The sequence below is a fragment of the Merops nubicus genome, unplaced genomic scaffold, assembly GCF_000691845.1.
Source record: "Merops nubicus isolate BGI_N331 unplaced genomic scaffold, ASM69184v1 scaffold2143, whole genome shotgun sequence".
Taxonomy (NCBI): domain Eukaryota; kingdom Metazoa; phylum Chordata; class Aves; order Coraciiformes; family Meropidae; genus Merops; species Merops nubicus.
The window spans coordinates 11398-30886 of NW_008599360.1; the positions used below are offsets into that span (position 1 = coordinate 11398).

Below are 19489 nucleotides of genomic sequence, written 5' to 3' on the forward strand. Positions count from 1 at the left end.
GATTTAATTTAAGCCAATATATTTTTATGCCTCTGGAGAGGCATGTTCCCACCTCACAAGGTAGGATTAAACATGATTAAACCTTCGTGCAACCTGAACATGGTTTAACTTGAGCTTCAGGGGCTGCATATCTTCCCCATAATTGCTGATTCCTGCTTCTCTGCGATAGAATACCCAGGGAAACAACAGCAAGACACAATATCTGTTCGATTGTTAGAGTCTACTGAAAACTAATTCCAATTATTATTGCCTCCCTCCCTGCTATGTTGGCTTCATGCCATTCAGCTGACACTAGTTTTCTATTTAGGCTGTGAACTAGTACAAAAAGCATTCATACAGCCTTCCATGAAGGTAGGTCCTAGTGTTTTACTAAGAATTTGATACAGTAAAACTATAAAAAAAGGTACCTTCACATACAGGGGGGTGCGGATGCCATCCAAAATAGTAACATTGAATTAGGTCAAATTCACTGACAGAATAATTTTGCTCACAGAAAAAGTGAACCACATCTCCCTCTTCGTAGACTTTCTTCACAGGATAGAAACCTCCATGTGCTATTGCACTCAAAGAAGAGCAAGTTATTTCTAGGAAGAAAACACACAGCAGTGAAAAACAGTTGAGGAAGGCTTTCCCCCACCCCAACAGCTTATAAAACAAGCCTTTTTGCAAGTTTTTGCTCATTTGTAGAATAAGTCACATTTCAAACAAAGTATTTTCCAGCCCATTACATACTAGTGCAGCTTGGAGTGAGGGACCACCCACGTGTTAGACACACTGCTGCTTCTGTAGTGTTGCCTCCTGCAGTATGATATCCCTCATCACATTTATACAGCAGTGTTTCATTCAGCTGAAGCTCTTGTCGGGCTGTGAAGTAGCTGCCGTGATGTAAATCTGGTACTTGACATGACTCTTAATAAAGAAAATATATGCATAATATTAATTGCTTATTGCAAGTTATTAATGTAAAATTTTCCTTAAATACACTCTAAAAGTGGTCATCCTCGTTGCAAAATCTTTGCAAATAATGATTAAAAATGCAGTAGTTTACACAAGTTTTCCAGTTGTCATTTGGAAAGCACATCTGTATGGCAGTGGATTTGAAACAGTCTATACCATTCATTCATCCATACCAACTCCTTCCACATGCAGTTTTATCTATACAAGTTCACAAACCTAGCAGCATGTGAAAGCTCACAACTTCTTCCCATGAGGTACAGCTGAGAACGAACTTTAGGAGTACTCAGATGATAGTCTGATATATGCAGTTTGGCTCTACAGGTACAGCAAGGACAGCAGTATTGTATGTAAGACATCATGAAGGAGAAAAATGCAGAGACCTACCAAATTTTTTAGTGCAGCTTGGCTGGGAGGACCAACCTTCTGACTGACATTGTACAGTCTCTTCAGTACCACCACTTGGACTGTGGTAGCCTGGATTACATTTGTACAGCAGTTTCTCGTGGATTTTGAAGTACATTTCTGTACCATAAAAAAAGCCGTTTTCCAAATGAGGTTTGTTACATTTTTCTAAATGAAAAGAGAGTTTGGTTAGAAAGAAAGAATTGATGGAGCATTTTTGTTCTCTCACAAGCGAAAGAAGAAAGTTTTTAGCTGTCCTGATCTAATCTTGTTTACCTGACCTATTAAACTCTACCCCGAAAATCTAACAATACATGAGATTGACAGTAGTGACATGGAACAGGGAGACCAAGGAATCCAGAGCCAGGGAGGCTCTCGAGGATATATATTTGAGGGGAAACTATTAGTTTTCCCAAAATAAGGAATCTGGGCAGCTTTCTTGGTGTTCTTGTAAAAGCACATATGGGAAAAGCCCTTAAAATATGTATTGTTGTCAAAATATTTCATATAAACATATGCAGTTTGAATACATAAAGGATTGATTTCACCTTGTCCAAACTTACACATTTTATCCCTCCTGTTATGCAGCTTTTGTTCCTGAATGTCCCAGGAAATCCAGCTAGAAAAGTTTTCTACTAGAAAAAGCAGCAATGAGAATAAAGGTAACTCACTGTAGCATACTGGCACTGGAGACCACCCTTTTGCTGTACAAGTTATTCTTCCATCCTGAGTTCCAGCTTCAGTTGTGTAACCCACCATACAAGAATAGGAAAGCTTTTTTTCTTTACGCATAGGGAAATAGTAACTTTTGAAGTTATAATAGTACTGGGCAATCTGTCCATTTTCTATATGTGGCAAATCACAAGGTTTATCTGCCAAAAGATAAATATTTTTCTTACTAGAAATGTTAGCGCAGATATGAACCTTCTTTGCATGTATTTATTTAGTATCAGTTCAATTGACTCAGACTTTCAAACAAGGTGAATGAAATTCTGAATAATTACAAGCTTCAAGGCTCTTGTAAGACTCACTGAAATTAAGCCATAATACAATTAGATAAACTTTTGCTTTTTAGTTTAACAGAACCATTGTCTGTAGAACAAAATTTCCTAACATGAACTGGGAAAAACTGATGCAGGACATGTTTATTTGACTCTTTATTTGGCTCAGATGTAAGCATGAACACCCTTTGCTGCATAAACTTACTGATACCGGCTCTAAAATCCAGTGGCAACAGCATCAGGTTTAGCTATGTCACAGCTCCTCAGTTCAGCAGATGTGATCAGAACAGCATGACAGACTGCCATGAGGCAATATAGGAGTCAAACTTGCTGAAGGGAATTTTAAGAACAGTCAACGGAAATGAAAGAGGAAATGGAGATTAAGAGCAAGCAGAACTGCAATTAAAAAAAAAAAACAAAACCTCCAAACAAAACACCACCAAACCAAAAAACAAAAAGAGGAATTGTGCTAAAAATTGTTAAGAAAAAAACAAACACAAAAAAAGACCCAACCAGTCAAAGAAAAATAAATTAAAAGCAGTACTTATGTTTTGGTTTCTTGTAAAATTAGCCTTTGGGTCTCAAAAATTCTCTCCAAGGCATTACAAGGCAATCTAATTTGATTAATCAAGTTTTAAAAACTGAATCACCACCTCTGAATCTCATTATAATTAGGCAGAATTATTAAACAAACTTTTGCTCCTTCACTCATTAACGTCACTAGAATTTACTGCGTTTGCTAGGATTTTCTGCAAATTTAGTATTTTTTCTAAATGGAAAGTGACAAGATAATTTTAATAATCCACTTCCCCACACAGCCACTGTATCACATCTAAACAAAAAAACCAAACCCAAACCTGAGGGTGATTAAGATTTTTAAGTAACTATGACCCACAAATTGTTGCTACCTACACACCTTTTGTTTGACTTTCCAAAGGGTGTCAGTGTAATTTCAAGTGCTTTGTGTACCAACAAAACTCTAGTGAAGACAGAAGTAGTTGCAACAGACATGCTGGAGTTAACACCCTCATACACAGTCCACAGCTTCCTGAACCTGCAGTTCAAGTGGCATGTAAACTATACAAAGAGGAATTTTCAGCAGTGCTACATGTAGGGGTAGGAAATTGAGAACCACCCCAGGCTGTATGTCTCATTTAACTCCTGCTCTTTTGCTTTGTGGTAAAGCCAAAACACTTCAATCACCAAGACACTTAAATGCATATAATGTCTTAATAGTACAAAATTCAATTTGTCTTAGTACCTAAATACTGCTCAAACACATTTCAAAATAAACTTTTTCTGAAAAAAATTCTGAACCTTTCAATATTACAGCTTTGGCTTTTACATATCAAACTGTGGCCCTGAGCTACGGTGACAGCTGAACCACAATCATCAGCCATCTCACAAAATTATATTTAAAAAGCAGCTTTAACTCCTGGTAAAGATATGAAAGACGTTGCACTTAAGTTACCTAGGCCACATATTCTAGGTGCAATGTACATTTATTCACAACAGAATTCAGTGTATTTACCTTCTGCGAGGAGTTTGCCTGAATACATCATAACTAGGAAGAAAAAACAGCTTTTAAACCTCATCTTCATTACTGTCTCCATCAACAGTTTGCACCACCTGTGAAAACTCCCTAAGTATTACTCTTGTAAATAATTAACTGGATTTTCAAAGGGATTCACAAATGCCTTAGCGTCCATGGTATTTGGCAACAAGTTATGCCACTGAAAACACTTTTTTTAGTTCTTCAAATATCCTAATGCTAGACTTGCAGAATCTTATTTCCCTCTGACATACTTTAGATCAGTAAAGAGGACAGAACTTATCATTTTACAGTGAGATCAAGCAACAAGCTTATGGGACAATTTAAACTAGTTGAACACTGTTTCCCTCACAATCTCCCAAGTTCCAAGTGTAAAGGGCATTCTGTAATCAGATTATTTATCTTGGCTGAAATAACAGGAAACAGAAAATTTTCCCCTTCTCCAGCCTACCCTCATATAACCCCTCACCCTTGGGAGGCATAATCTTTAAATTTGGGGGTGGGAGGGTATAATTTCAGGTTTAATTTTCCTGGTCTTGCTCCAAGAAAACACAATTACAAGGCACAAGAGAACAGAATTTAAGGGAGATGCTGTGATGAACACCATCTGTCCAGCTGGATGAGATGCACGCTTGTATGTGCTGCACCCATGACACGAAATGAGCACTCACAAGTCACCTTAAAATATCAGGTCAGAATTTCTAATCCCACTCTTATGTAAGAAGATGTCGTTCCATCATAACCTTGTAGTATTTAAAAAAACGATTTAGGAATGATTACTTTTTTTCCCCCACAGTCACACACAATCTCTCAAAACCTTACTAGAAAGTAAACTCAAACTCCCGCAAAACAGTAGCCAGTTTTGAAATCCAGAGACTGTGCCTCCCTTCTCATCTACACCTCTCCTGATCAGACAAGGAAACAGGTGTCCTACAAACAACTGTTTTTAATAGAATTCTACAATTTTTAATCAGAGTGAGGAATACCATGGTATTGGTAAGATTCACAGTTGTGTAATAACAACACATTACTGCATTAATAAAATTTCAAGGGCTTATTATTTTATTGTACAATTGCTTCTGACAGTAGCACAAAATAGGATTTCAAAAGCCATATACAATACAAAAAAAGTTAAAAAAATATATTGTGGTTTAAAAATCCATTTTCAAGGGTAGCTTAACACTTATTTGATTTCTTCCAAAATCACTCATCTGTCTACTACATACATGCTGTACAAATACATTTTCATATACATCTTCTACATTTCAGTGGCAGGTAATTCCAAGTGTATCCATCACCATTATAATTGCTTGCAGAGGATCCACAATTTCATGCATGTTATCGTTCCTCAAAACCCAGTCTGGTTTAATTCTGTGAAAATATTAGTGGTTTGTCATTAAATATTGTATTGTCACAGCAAAGATAGCAGACTAATTTTTAAGCTCTTACCTTGAAACTGTTTTGATCCTTAGAGGAGTTCCACTTAAAGGGTTTGTTTTGTGCTTCACAAGTGTTCTTTCTGCATCCATTTTGTGTTTACGAGCTGTAAGTTTATATAGGCTTTGAATGCAAGTAACAGTTCTCGGCATGCTTCGAATGGCCTGAGAAAAGGTGAAAACAGTACATAGTTTTCTTGGCTTAAACTGCTTTCAAAGTTGTAGTATTAACTGTTTTATTCAATGAAAACTGAATGTTCATCATTTAAGCTGAACTTATTGTACCCACAAGTACAGTGAAACAATTTTTAAGCCAGCACGCCTACAGGTCACTTTGCTAATGCTTGCAAAATACTTAACAACTGGTATGAGACTTGAGATCTCAGAAGTTCAGGCTCTTACAAGTGAGATTTTACTAATTTCTCACTAAACCATATTTTCACATATGTCATTGGCATCTGTCTGCAATGATTGGTACAGAGAGACAAATTAATGTTCGTACCCATCTTCATCACCATGCAAGAACAATGCAAAGGTCCGAGGTGACTGGATAACTTAAGTGCTGTTATCTGATGGCTAAGCAGCTAGTCGATTCATAGCACAGAACCCAGACTACCCTAATAACTTTATTAGGGATTCTAGCAGCAGACACAGACAGAAACAATTTCTTTCAGAAACAGGCTACATCTGTTACAACAGAGAATGTCAACACAAAGTCAGGGACAATTATATTGCCAGTTGTTACTGGCAATAAAGATTTTAACTTCATCTGAAAAGCAACAGTAAACTTTCAGAAGTGCAATGGAAGTTAATTAAGTTGCAACAAAGTTACACCTAATGCTAAGCAATTGCTAGAAAGACATCAAAACCCTAAGGAAAATAGGGATTACAATATCATAAACTTGCAAGGATTGCAGGACCACAACCTCAGTGTCTTATTGAATGATTTTAAAAATTATTAAAGTAAAATAGAATTAGAGTTTTTTAGTCATAACTAATATTACAGCCATAATAAAGACTATAGGGAGGGGGAGGAAAAAAAATTACAAACATCACCAAAACATGCAATAAAAGCTTGTTAAGTCAAATTACTACATTCAGAACATTTAAGTCTTACCAAAGCTCTTTCTGAGTCCTTTGAAATGATGGCCAGCAAACAACAGGTCTTTGTGAAAATGCTTCCTCCTTTCTCTGAAATTTTGTCCCCAGCTTTCCCCCTGTACATTTGCAGTAAGTCTAGTAATGTATCTATAGAATTTCCCACTTCGTAAACTGCTTCAGTAGTTCTTTCATACTGTTATAAAAGAAAAACACAAGAGACATTATATGGACAAATCTTTTAAATACCTTTCATGTTAGAAGAAAAAGCAAAATCCATAATCTCCCCTAGATTAAATTTGTAGCTGATCTGGCCTCCAAGCAATATAAATCACTTCTGTATGTTACATCATAACAGGTTACAAGAACCTAGCTTTTGGGCTCCCCCTCTTGTTTAGAAACCTGTAGAATCTAATTTTACATTTAAAATAGAAGAATAAATTATAATAAGTTTAAAGAACTTTAAAATTAAGTTTAGTCTAAATTATTTATTTTCCCTGTTACTATTACTTTTGTTGTTCCAAATTTATCCAAAAATTTTGTGACAAAAGAAATACCATAACAGAATACAGCTTATAAACTTGCAAAGGAAAGAACTGAAGTTACCTTTGAAACATTAAGTAGCACCTGAATTGAGTATCTGATCACATCCATGCACGGAACACTCCGGTTGCAACTTCGGATCAGAACAAAAATATTGAAGATTGCTCCGCTCTGGGCCATATTTTCACAACAGAGTGGGGACAGCCTGGTTGCCACCTCTATGATGATTAAACAAACAAACACACAAAACAACCAAAACTCAACACTTTCAAGGTCAAGCAATTTAATTGTAAACCAGTTTCTCTCATTTTTAACTAGAAGTGCGAAAAAAAAAAAAAGTAAAATGCACAATTATTGGTTTCAGTAAGTGTTTCAAAATCAATAGTTTAAATATTCCAGACTAGAAATTAAGCAGACAAAATTATCCATGGAAAATGTACACTAACAAGAAACATAACTGACCTGTAAGGCATACCAGGACTGCCAGGAAATTAGAGCAACCATATCGGATTTCCTTACTCTACATAACAATTTTAATATTGTTTGTATACCCACAATCTAATTTAAGGTCTGGAAAAAAAACTCCTTTTATACCCTCTAGCACATTCACATTTTACAATCATACAGAAAGCCTAAACACCATTAGGAACTCTTTTCAGCTGAAAAATTCCAGTTTCTATCAACCTGGAAATCTAGCAGTTATAATAAAACAAAATACTGACCAAGATGCTTTAACGCCACAAGAATATAAGAGATATGTTTGTATTTTAGAAGGTATTCAATCGCAATTGCAGTTCTGTTGCACAATTTGTTTTCTTCTCTGCTCTCTTCATTAGCCCTTTCCAAACTACGTCTTAAAGCTTTAGTTTTTGCTGTGTCGTTACTCTTTCTCCAAGAATATCCTCTCCACAAAGCCTACAGAAAAGGAATTTAACAAAAAGATAAAAAGTTGTGAGCCATAGACCATCAAACTTCCATTACCATTCCAAATCAATTTTGCACAAGTCTGAGAAGGTGTTTATTTACCTTGGTTATTAACTTATAAGTAATTACCATCCAGCATTTAGTCTTCTAAATACTGGATTTTCAAGACAAAAGACCAGAACAAACCTGCACATTCACCCCACACACACCCCCACATAGGTCACCTCAACAAGTATCTGCTTAATTTATGATCTGTTTGCATTTAGCTTTATGTCTAAACTAAAGCTGACTTGTTTTGTAGCTTAACTGATAAATTCACCAAAGGTAACAGCGTTCCTCTCTCCAAAAAACCCTGAGAGAAAAATGGAAAAAAAAAAAAATTAAATCTGTAGTTTACTTTCAGGAATTACTTACCTGAAATTTAATGATTCCACCCACAAACTTTATCCTCCTCCTGTGGGCCAGGAACCTTTGCACGTTCCTCTGGAGCACAGCTGCTGCCTCATGCCGGCGGTGCAGCCAGCCCCGGATCACGCGCTGCAAGTGAACAACTCTCTGGTAATCTCTTCGAAATCTCTTCTGTTGCATTTTTGCTCGGAACCATCTCTGTTTAAAGTTAAAGTACCATTCTGTTCATTTATTTAAGACTTTTCCCTAAGCTTCCTTTTCCCACCCTAAACAAGCATTGATAAAAAACAGAGATCTATTTTAACATGAGCTGTGACAAACAGTCACTACAGACATCACCTATAACCACTATGACAGCTCTGACTAGTCTTGGGGTAGCCAAAATGCCAGACTGCAAAATGATATTTTACCTAGGAGCAGTGAGGGAGGCATTCAGAATGGAATGGAATAGAACAGAGTATTTTCAGTTGGAAGGCCCCTACAAACTATCACCTAGTCTAACTGCCTGACCACTTCTGGGCTGACCAAAACATAAATCCTCTTCAACACTGACAAGCTCAGGGCATCAACCACCTCTCTAGGAAGCCTATTCCAGCACTGACTCCCCTGTTGGTAAAGAAATGCTCTCTAATGTCCAGTCTAAATCTCCTCTGGTGCAGCTTTGAGCCATTCCCACGTGTCCTGTCACTCACTGGATACCAGGAAGAAGTAATCTGCACCTCCCTCTCCACTTCACCTCCTCAGGAAGCTGTAGAAAGCAACAAGGTCACCTCTGCTTTTCTCCAAACTAAATACACCTGAAGTCCTTAGCTGCTCCTCAAAGGACGTTCATATTTCAGGGTTCCTGTTCGGCTCTCTGTTAATCTAATGCTGACCTTCCATTACTGAGAGTAAGCTAACGGTGAGTTTGGAGACTTGAAGATAGTTTTTACTATTAGGGAGCACTGCAATACAGACCCGTTTCTTGATCTCACTTTTGGAGAAGCAAAATACTGTTATATGAAAAATGCCATAACTTTGACAGGCTCTGCTACCACTTACAGGCTAGAAACACCCAATCAGATAAATCACTATATCCCAGGGGACTGCTCTCAGAAGGAGATGCTTGCTCATTTCATGAGCCTTACAGGTTACAGTGTCTGATCTTTCCTACTTCCAGCAGGATGTAAAGAAATAGTCTAAGACAGCACCCAGATTCTTTTAGGAAGCTTAAGGGCCTAAAGGAAAGAACTTTCCCATCCACATTCAGCTTTAAAGTACTTCAGCTTCCAGAACCTGACAAGATCCACTCTATAATGCTTAGCTGTGTACAAGCAGCATTCTTTAATAAGTCATAGTCTCCATAATTTAGCTTTATTTTTACATGTGAAGGAAATATCGTGTCTCAGTGCTACAGCTTAGCCAACAGAAATTAGACCACATTACACAAAATCATCAATCCTGCAATTAGACTAACCTGTATTATAAGAACAGACAAGATCTGGTCTTGTGCAAGTTTTAAGGTAAGGTGAATCCTATACGCCCTTTGAATTTTAATGGCAGAAATATGATGATATGCAGCCGCTGTAAAACACAATAGTCTCTTCTTTTGTTTCTGTTCTGAAATCTGTAGAAGGAAAACAAAACAAGGAACATCATTAATTTTCATACTCAGAGGTGCCTGATTGTCTATGCAAAGACCACAGTACATAGCAACACGCCATTGGACACTGAAGAATCTTCTCAGAAGTCATTACCTCAGAACTAAGGTGGTAAGGTACCTTTCTTCAGTACTAGGTCTCTAATCTGAACAGTAAGATTGTGAACAACATTAATATACAGCAGAGAACAGTTTTGCTGTGTGCAGAAGTGTCAATTAGAGGTAAATCACAAAGATCTCAGAAGCCAAAAACGCACTCAACAATGACAACCTATTTTAGTAGTACAGGAATGTGAGAAAAGGGTAAAGCTGTATTTTGACCTATTCTGATCCACCCAATTCTCAAAGCTGTCAATAGGAATTTGAGTTCAACAAGCGATCACATTTTCCTTTTCTTGCCAGCTGGAATTAATGCTAAAGCAGTTCTAGATACTTTACAGTGAAGGTATAGTTTTTAATTTGAAATATACCAACCTTTTTTCTTACTTAATAACCCTGTATAAGTGCTTGCAGTTTAATGACAGTGTTTCTACTTTTGTTGTATTTCATGTATTGAAGCCTGCCCTCCCACTAAGCCCTCAGATGTTTTTGGATAGTAACAGCAGCAGCTTTTTTTTTTGAACAAGTTTCCTTCTTGCCTTGAAACCTCTGTAGGCTTTTTGAATCAAACATGCAGCTTGAAGCTTCCGAAAAAGATTTAAAAGAATGCATTGATAGTTAAACTTTTGTACGTTCCTGTCATGATCAATATATATACATTTACATTTTGGTTCTCGATTTGTTTTTTCCCCCCAATGTAAACAAAAATAAAATAGGATATACAGGCAAATTCATGCAGTACTAGTTTATATAAAAAATGCACTTTCACAGTTTGGAAGCTATTTTCCCTTACCTACATGGGGTCAAAATATGGGCAACTTAACAAAACACTTTTTAAGCAATAAAGCTAGCAGAAAACTTTACATTTTATCTTGTTATCAGTACAGATAGTAGCAATTCAACAATTGGAATAGTTAAAAAATAAGAATCAACTTCATTGCACAAAGCAAAAAGGAAGTTTAGTATTTTGAAGATGGAACAGTTAGGACTTCAACAATCTCTGTTCTGGCTCCATCTTTTGCAAAAGTATAGGAAAGAAAAAATTTACAGCCAAAATCTCTCAAATACATTGGCAACTTTTAAAACAGCCATGACGTAACAAAGCGCAAGTGAAAACATACCTTTCTTAACACCCTTCTAGCCCTGTACTCTCTATATGCCAACTGAATCTTAACTGCAGCCTTCTTAGTTGTTAGGAACTGATGTTGAATCATTCGTGCAGCGAGGGTTGCTCTCCATCTTCTTTGAATGGTAACTGCACAGAACTTCATTTTCAAAAACCTAACATGAAAATGCCTGTCAGTCTTTTTCAAAAAGTTGAGAACATTTGCATTTTTGAAGTAAGAAAACAGTGAGTTTATAAAATTGAGATGAGTATTGTGAAAGCAGAGCTTTTACCAATCAAATCTTATAACACTAGATCCAGCAGTTAGCCAGCAATATTGGCAGAAAGGTTGGTTTAAAGTAGAAGATACTTTGTTTTGCCACAGAAGGGTAACTCCAGAACTTGCTGCCAAAGGAGTCAGTGGAGGGAAACAGCAGTTTAAAATGCAGTAGACCAATTGATGTAAAACAGGTCCACAAAAGGATAACAAAGAGAATAAGAAAAGATACAAATTCTAGTGTCCATAATCTAACAAGCATGGATGCTGAAGGAGGACCGTAGAAAGGATCAGGTTAACATACTCTTCCTAAACAGCACCTTCTGCTGCTGCTAGCAGAGGACACAGTTCTGAATTAGATGAGCCATCAAGCTCATGTAGTAGAGCATTTATTACAAAACCATCTCACAGCAAAACAAATACAAGCTAATTTAAATATTCCATTATGAAGTATAACAAAATAGCTTTCCATCCTATTAGATTTATGCTGGAATTCTAACCATATCCAGAACATCCTTCCTGGAAAAAGGTTAGTGAAAAAAAGATCAAGACCTATTCTTTCTAGATCCCAAATATGCAAAATTTAAGTTTGCGATGTAGCTTCCAGTCCAGAAAAATATTTAAATAGAAGAAAAAAAAACTTGTGCAAAAGAATAATCCCACCTGCATCAACAGGATTATATTTTTTCCATGTTACATACATGCTGCAGGGTCAGAGCCTGAGAATCCACAGGCACTTGCCAGAGTGCAAACAAAATAATTGTATAGTAAAAGCTTTGAAAAGTAGAGAAATTTATAACAAATTCAGTATTACCAAGTCCGCTGCTGCTTTGTTTTGAAGTGACTCTGAATAACACGTACAGCTTTTACCACAGATAGGTATTCTTTTCGTGCTCTGCAGCCTCGAAACCAGGCTTGAATGACTTGTGCTGCTCTCAGTTTGTTAACCCACTGTCTGGCTTTATATCCTCTATATGATGCCTATTAAATATATAAAAACAAAGAAAGACATTCAAAAATTGATATTTTGTTGTTTGTTTATTGGAGCAAACAAAAATAAAAGGAAAAAAGGCACATTAGAAATCCTAAAAGCCTTTTGTGCTATTTCTATTGTATTTCATATAATTTTTCACATGTAGATGTTTTCTAAAGCAAGTGAAGCACATTCAGGAAAATACCAGAAATGCCACTCTCTTTAATGTCTGTAAAATAATTAGGTCACGATGTCATAAAAATAATTATGTCAAAATCATACAAAATAAATAAAGGCCTAAGAGATATTAAAAAAACAAACAAACAAAAAAACACAAACCACCACGAAACAACGAAACACCCCGCCCCAAAACCACTTTCTGGGGTTACCTGAATTCTAATGGCAGCTCTTTTCATGTGTTGGTACCGTCGTTGTTCATTGTTTCGCATTAGATGGGCTCTGTAGTGCTGCTGTATTAATACAGCAGAAAACCTGCACTGAAGATATTTCTGTCTCTGAACAAATCCACGGAAACATGCCTTAAAAGAAAGAGACAATCTTGGAAGAATTCACCACTTGCATGGTAGTGACTGGAAAGCTGTTCACATATTTTTACACAAAGCTGTACTTACTGGCACATTAGAAAAACAAGAATCTAAATATTTATTTCTGCTTTTCCCATTAATTCTTTTTTTCTTCACCTTTTAAGCAAAGTAAGCATACTTACATTGTTCATGATGAGTTAAACATTCAGAAAATAACTAAGAAGTTACAACTCCACCCCAAAACATGTAGTGGAAGAAGGTACACCTGTTCACTTATCTGCTAAGTGTGTGCTCTCCAACAGGACAGTAAAAGCAACCTACAAAATTATTATGAGATCATTTATTTCCCTTTCTTTCTGGGTTTGGGAAAAAAAAAAAAAAAAATCCTTCTTTCCAATAGTATCTGGAAAAGAAACTGCTTCCTTTAGGTAAAATAACTAAGGCCACCACAGGAAGTCACGCAAAGCTTTACCCAGAAAGGTGGGGGCATGAGTGGGTAAGGGAGGGGTAGGGAATTGAGAAAGCACTTCAGAGTAACTAGTCTTCTAAGATTCTTTGAACTTGCACTGCATGGATATTTAGTTCGCTACATGGAGATGAAGAACCTTTTGCTGACCACACTTCTGTGACATCAATGATGGAAGGAAAAAACATGAAACTATATGCTTCCCACTTCTTACAACACCTGTGAGAAATCACAGATACAGTTCACTTTCACAGTGTTTCATGGGACACCACACCAACTGAAACGTACAATAAGAATGCAATTTCTCTCCTTCCTCTTCAAAATGTTAGCTAGGCACTCAAATTACTCTAGGGCCCTTTAATAGATCTGAAAGAAGCAACAATTGATTTAACCCTGCCTTCCTAAATATGAGTCTTAAAGAACATAGCAGTTATGCCTTTTATTTACCATCTACTTCACTTTATGCTCCATACCAGTGCTCACTCATTTCAACACATCAAGACAGCTTGCATTCACATGAAAAAAAAAACATTCGATGAAATACTAATATTTATATAGGTAAAAGCCAATTGGGACAAAAATATTCTTAGAAGAACCACAGAAACACACCCAAGTATCAGAACTTATATGAAGAGTAAAATGCTAGAGGAGAAATGAGAAGAAAAAGGGATGTTACTGTTTAAAGATGAGTATCTTCACAAGGAAAGACTAAAGAGAGATGAACTGAGATTCAATTTTTTCCACTCTGGTAGTAGGCTTTATAGATCTGCCATGTAGTATACTTCAGAAATTGAGTCTGCTTTAACATATATCTTTACAGTGTTGCTTTGCAAGAGCAGTAATCTTAAAAAAAAAAAAAAAAAAAAAAAGGAAAACCCCCACACCCAAACCCCACTACTACACATCCTAAATTACCTGAATTTTTATTGTGCTCTCTTTAATTTTGTGAAACCTCTTCTTTTCAATGAATCCTCTGACTCTGGCCTGCACAATGATAATGTTCCTCCGGGTCTGTAAGAAAGCCATTCTTTGGTATCTCGCAGTCAAGCAAGATCGGTAGTGCCGTTGCAAGACAACAGCAGCTTTTTTATAGCTTCTGTACTGTGATCTAGTTTTATACATTAAGTAATAGGCTTGTAACGTAATAGCTGCTGTTCTAAGTCGAACAAATATTCTACGCTGCACAGCCATCTGAAGAAAAGATTGAATCTTTCTTGCAGCTCGTATTTGTCTTGCTGTTTTTCTGGCTTTCATACCACGGAAGGCAGACTGAATAATCACTACTGCTTGTCTTTGGGCAGAATATTCTGCTCTCTGCAAATGAGCCTTGTGACACGCTCTGTACCACCTCTGAATAGCAGTTGCTGAACTCTGAACCAGTTTATAGCAAGCCCTTGCTCTCTGGCGTCGGAACGCAGACTGGATCACCACTGCTGCCGCTTTCTTCTCAAGAAAACGCCTCCTCTCCACGCGCATTCGTAGGAACGACTGTATGCGCTGGGCTGCAACACTGCTCTTGTACAGCTGCCTAGCTTTTCTAGCTCGAAAAGAGGACTGAAGGCATATGGCAGCTTTTTTTATTTTTGCATAGTTTTCCATGTCAGCTTCTCTTGCCAATTTGGCTCTGTATCTTTGCTGCATAGCCTTCGCAGCCCAGCACAACCGCTGGTAGTATCTATGTTGTACATACATGCGGTAATTAGACTGTATTACAACTGCTGAAGCATGCATGATTTTCAGTTTCTGTCGTTCCTTCATGCCTCTATATGATGCCTGAATAACAAGAGCAGAATTCTTCATTGTCAGGAATCCCTTTCGCTGACTCTTCCCTTTAACGTAGGATCGATAGCGGTTCTGTATAACAATAGCTGCAGTTCTCATATTTTGATAGGACCTTCTATTCCTGTGCATCTTGTAGGCTGACTGTATTGTCCTAGCAGCTAAATGCATCTGCTCAATGCTCTTCCGCACCCTGAGTCCTCTGTACACAGCCTGCACACGAAGAGTTGCTCTGCAAAGAGACACATACTCCAAAGCATGCTGCCTTGACAGAATCAGAGCTCTGTATCTTCTCTGAAAGACAAGAGTAGCTGCTTTAAGAGCAACGTATCTTCGACGCTCTCTAAACGCTTTAAAATTTTTCTGAACAACAATAGCAGCACAGTGCATTTCTTGATGTTTTTTTGCTCGTTGGTCTCGAAAAGCCTTCTGAATAACAGCTGCTGCTTTCTTTAATGCAGAGTAACGCTGTACTGCAATTTTCTTCAGGTTATTGGCTCTGTATCTCTCCTGTATTACCTGGGTTGCCCACTGAACTTTCCTATAATGGCAGCGCTGCCTACACATCCGGTAGTTTCTCTGTATCGTGAGTGCCGCCTTGTGTCTTTTCTTCAAGGAGCATCTCGTTCTCATTCCTCTATATGCAGCCTGAAGAACTACAACTGACTTGTACAGTTTTAAGTATGTTTCTCTCACACGCTTCCCTTCCCTGTAAGCACGGTAGCGCTGCTGTATGATTACTGACGCAAACCTGACAGCTTGATAGGAAATGTAAATTTTACGCATTCTTAACGTTGCTTGAATAACTGCAGCAGCTTGATGCATCTGCTGCAATTTTTTCCTTACCACAAAGCCTCTATAAGCAGACTGTATGGTAACAGCAGCCTTAAGGAAAGAGAGATATTTTTCGCGTTGAATTTTTGATAATTTTGTTGCTCTGTATTTTCTCTGAATCAAGATAGCAGCTGTCTTAATGGCAAGAAAACGTTTTCTTTCTAGAAAAGTTCTAAATCTCCTTTGAATAAGCCTGGCTGATTCACTCCTAGTTCTCAGGAGTCGTCTTGTTCTCCTCCCACGGAAGGCAGCCTGGATACGGAGCGCAGCGCTTCTCATAACCACGTAGTTGTGAAGTTGTGCATCCCGCTCCTTGCAGGCGCGGAACCACCGCTGGATCCACCTGGCTGCCAGCAGCACTGTTCTGAAATCCCTCTGCTGTTTGTGCCTCCGATAGTAAGACTGTATTACTGCTGCTGACCGATGCATAGTTTTTAAGTCCTGTCGGACCTTCATGCCTCTACAGGCAGCCTGGAGGATAATGACAGACCTCTTTAGTTCCAAGTACCTTTTACGTTGTACTTTGCCAGAACAAACTGCTCTGTAGTGTCTTTGAATTATAATTGCTGCCATTCTCATTGCTTGGTATTTTATGTTGATGCGATGCATCTTAAACGTGGCTTGGATACAAACAGCTGCTTGATGCATACCATGAATTTGGCGTCTAACTCTTCTACCTCTATAAATCGCCTGCATTTTGACTGTGGCATTTTTTAAAGACAAATACTTCTGCCTTTGACATTTAGCATGAATAATAGCACGATAACGCCTCTGAAGTACTATAGCTGCAGATCTTAGTCGTCTATAGTCCTTTCTGAGCAGGTAGGATTTGAAGGCAGCTTGTATAACTGCGGCAGCTTTCTTTAGCTTGTTCAGTTGTTTCCTCACAGTCATCCCACGGTAAGCAGCCTGCAGGACTAACACAGCTGCCTTTGTTCTTAAGTAAATCGCATGTTGTTTCTTTTTCATACAGTAAGCTCTGAAGTATTTCTGAATCACTAGAGTTGCTTGCCTTAGTTTCTTATATTTTAGTCGATTCACATGCATTCTGTAAGAGGACTGAATAACTGTTGCAAGATTATGTTTCTTTTGAATTGTTTTTCTCACAGTTCTCCCCCTCCATACTGCCTGAAGACACACTACAGACTGGTGCAGCCGCACATACTCTTGCCGTTGTTTTCGGCCTGTAACAGCAGCTCTGTAATGTTTTTGGATAGTTAGCACAGCACGGTTCATACGTCTGAATTTTTTCAGAGCCACAAATTTTCGGAAGGCAGACTGTATCTTAGTTGCAGCAACATGTTGCCTTTGAACCTGCTTCCGTACCTTCCAGCCACGAAAAGCTGCTTGCAGAGAAAGCACTGCTGCTCTTGTTGTTAAGAAGTCCAGCCTTTGCCTGTTCCCAGTCTTACAGGCTCTGTACCACCTCTGAATCACAGTGGAGGCCTGAATCATTGCCTTGTATTTCATTCTTGCAGCATGAGCTCTGAAAGCAGTCTGAATTTTAATAGCAGCTCTACATTCAAGTTTAAGTTTTTTTCGTGCCTTATAACCCCTGTAGGCTGCCTGCAAGCAAACAGCTGCTTTTTTAACTTGCAAGAACTCCTGCCTGGCACTTTTCATTCTGTAGCATGCCTGGAGAAATATGGCTGCGTCCCTCCACCTTTGTATTTGTTTCCTGACAAGATGGCCTCGAACTGCAGCTTGAATTCTTATGCAAGCTCCCTTCAATTTCCTGTAATCTTCTTTAAGCTGAAGAGTGTGCCTACGAGAGCGATACTTTTGCTGGACATGAAGTGCTGCTTCTCTTAAAGCACAATACTGTCTATGTGCTTGCCTCATCTTTACAAAAGCTTGAATCTTCACGGTCGCACCTTTCAAGTTTTTAAATCTCTTCCGGGCAACATAGGCACGGTAACTTGATTGAATTTTTATGACAGCTCTCAACACGCGAGCCTCCTTCCTAGCCTCCATTCCCCTGTAGGCAGACTGGAGGACAACAGCAGCCAGGCGCATCCTCTGGAAAGCGGCAGATGCCTTTCTGGCAGCAACACATGCCCTATACCAAGTCTGAATTACAAAAGCAGCATTTTTAATCTCTTTGTATCTTTTTACCTGTTGATATTTTCTCACATATGACTGCAAAGTAATAACAGATTTTTTTAATCGTAGAAATCTTAGTTTCTCTTTTTTCATTCTCCACAGTGACTGAACGAGACAAGCTGCTTTTGTTTCTCTGGATAGTTTACGTGCCTTCATGTCTCTGAAAGCAGCCTGGAGAACTACCACTGCCACTTGCTTTTGCAAATACTGCTCTCTTTCAGTTTTTCCTAGTTTATAAGCTCTGTAATGCTGCTGAATTGTCACTATTTTTGCCCTGTGTACCTGGTAAGCACGCCTAGCCAGCTGACACCTGTACCAAGCCTGGATTTTGATAGCAGCCTGAAGAACTACCACTGCCTCTCGCTTTTGCAAATACTACTCTCTTTCAGTCTTTCCTAGTTTATAAGCTCTGTAATGATGCTGAATTGTCACTATTTTTGCCTTGTGTACCTGGTAAACATGCCTAGCCAGCCGACACCTGTACCAAGCCTGGATTTTGATAACACTTTGTTTAATATGTAGATACCGCTTCAGATCTCTGCAAGAACTACCACTGCCTCTCGCTTTTGCAAATACTACTCTCTTTCAGTCTTTCCTAGTTTATAAGCTCTGTAATGATGCTGAATTGTCACTATTTTTGCCTTGTGTACCTGGTAAACATGCCTAGCCAGCCGACACCTGTACCAAGCCTGGATTTTGATAACACTTTGTTTAATATGTAGATACCGCTTCAGATCTCTGCACATCCTGTACCAAGACTGTATGACGAGGGCAGCGCTCTCTCTTTTAGCCAGTTTGGAGGACTGCCATTTTCGGAAGTAACTCTGAAGCACTAAAGCTGCTTGAACTTTCTGCTGCATTCTGTATTTTCTCCATCTTCTGAATGCACACTGAATAGTAAGTGCTGAAGACTTTAAGACTTCATATCTTTGCTGATCTTTTTTGGCCAACTTAGATGCACGCAGATGATTCTGAATTGTAACAGTAGCCCAAATAATCCGTTTATATGCAGCAACAGACTTCACCATTCTTATTCTTGCTTGTACAAAAATAACATAGTGTCTTAGCTGTAAATATTTTTTCCTAGCTGAGTATCTCCTCCAATAAGCCTGCAAGAAAAAAAAAACAAACAACACAACAAGACACATAAAATTTAGTATTTTCCTCGTATCTTGAGTCAAGCCTAAATCTGAGGATTACTAACCTCATACTTTAGGTCATAAAATTTAGTATTTTCCTCATATCTTGAGTCAAGCCTAAATTTGAGGATTACTAACCTCATACTTTAGGTTTTCTTTATGCTTACTTAATCCCTAGGAAGATAACCCCAGATAGCTACACAAAAAAA

At 38.1% G+C, this 19489-nt stretch overlaps 2 protein-coding genes across 2 annotated transcripts in view; both read right to left on the reverse strand.

The window, feature by feature from the left end:
• The window catches only part of F13B (coagulation factor XIII, B polypeptide), a 9874-nt gene extending 5901 nt beyond the window's left edge, over positions 1 to 3973 (reverse strand). The window contains exons 1-5 of the mRNA XM_008937332.1: positions 3892 to 3973; positions 2031 to 2231; positions 1342 to 1527; positions 733 to 909; positions 408 to 584 (exon numbers count right to left, since the gene is read on the reverse strand). Coding sequence (XP_008935580.1) covers positions 408 to 584; positions 733 to 909; positions 1342 to 1527; positions 2031 to 2231; positions 3892 to 3973 — 823 coding nt within the window. The remainder of the gene's footprint in view (positions 1 to 407; positions 585 to 732; positions 910 to 1341; positions 1528 to 2030; positions 2232 to 3891) is intronic.
• Positions 3974 to 5177: 1204 nt separating this feature from the next.
• Positions 5178 to 19489, reverse strand: part of ASPM (asp (abnormal spindle) homolog, microcephaly associated (Drosophila)) — a gene marked incomplete at its 5' end in the record, with an annotated part of 15318 nt that continues 1006 nt past the window's right edge. The window contains 14 exon segments of the mRNA XM_008937333.1: positions 5178 to 5283; positions 5362 to 5513; positions 6466 to 6642; positions 7053 to 7207; positions 7712 to 7904; positions 8328 to 8519; positions 9778 to 9927; positions 10435 to 10578; positions 10581 to 10643; positions 11241 to 11340; positions 12256 to 12422; positions 14341 to 14871; positions 15142 to 18451; positions 18820 to 19250. Coding sequence (XP_008935581.1) covers positions 5178 to 5283; positions 5362 to 5513; positions 6466 to 6642; positions 7053 to 7207; positions 7712 to 7904; positions 8328 to 8519; positions 9778 to 9927; positions 10435 to 10578; positions 10581 to 10643; positions 11241 to 11340; positions 12256 to 12422; positions 14341 to 14871; positions 15142 to 18451; positions 18820 to 19250 — 5871 coding nt within the window.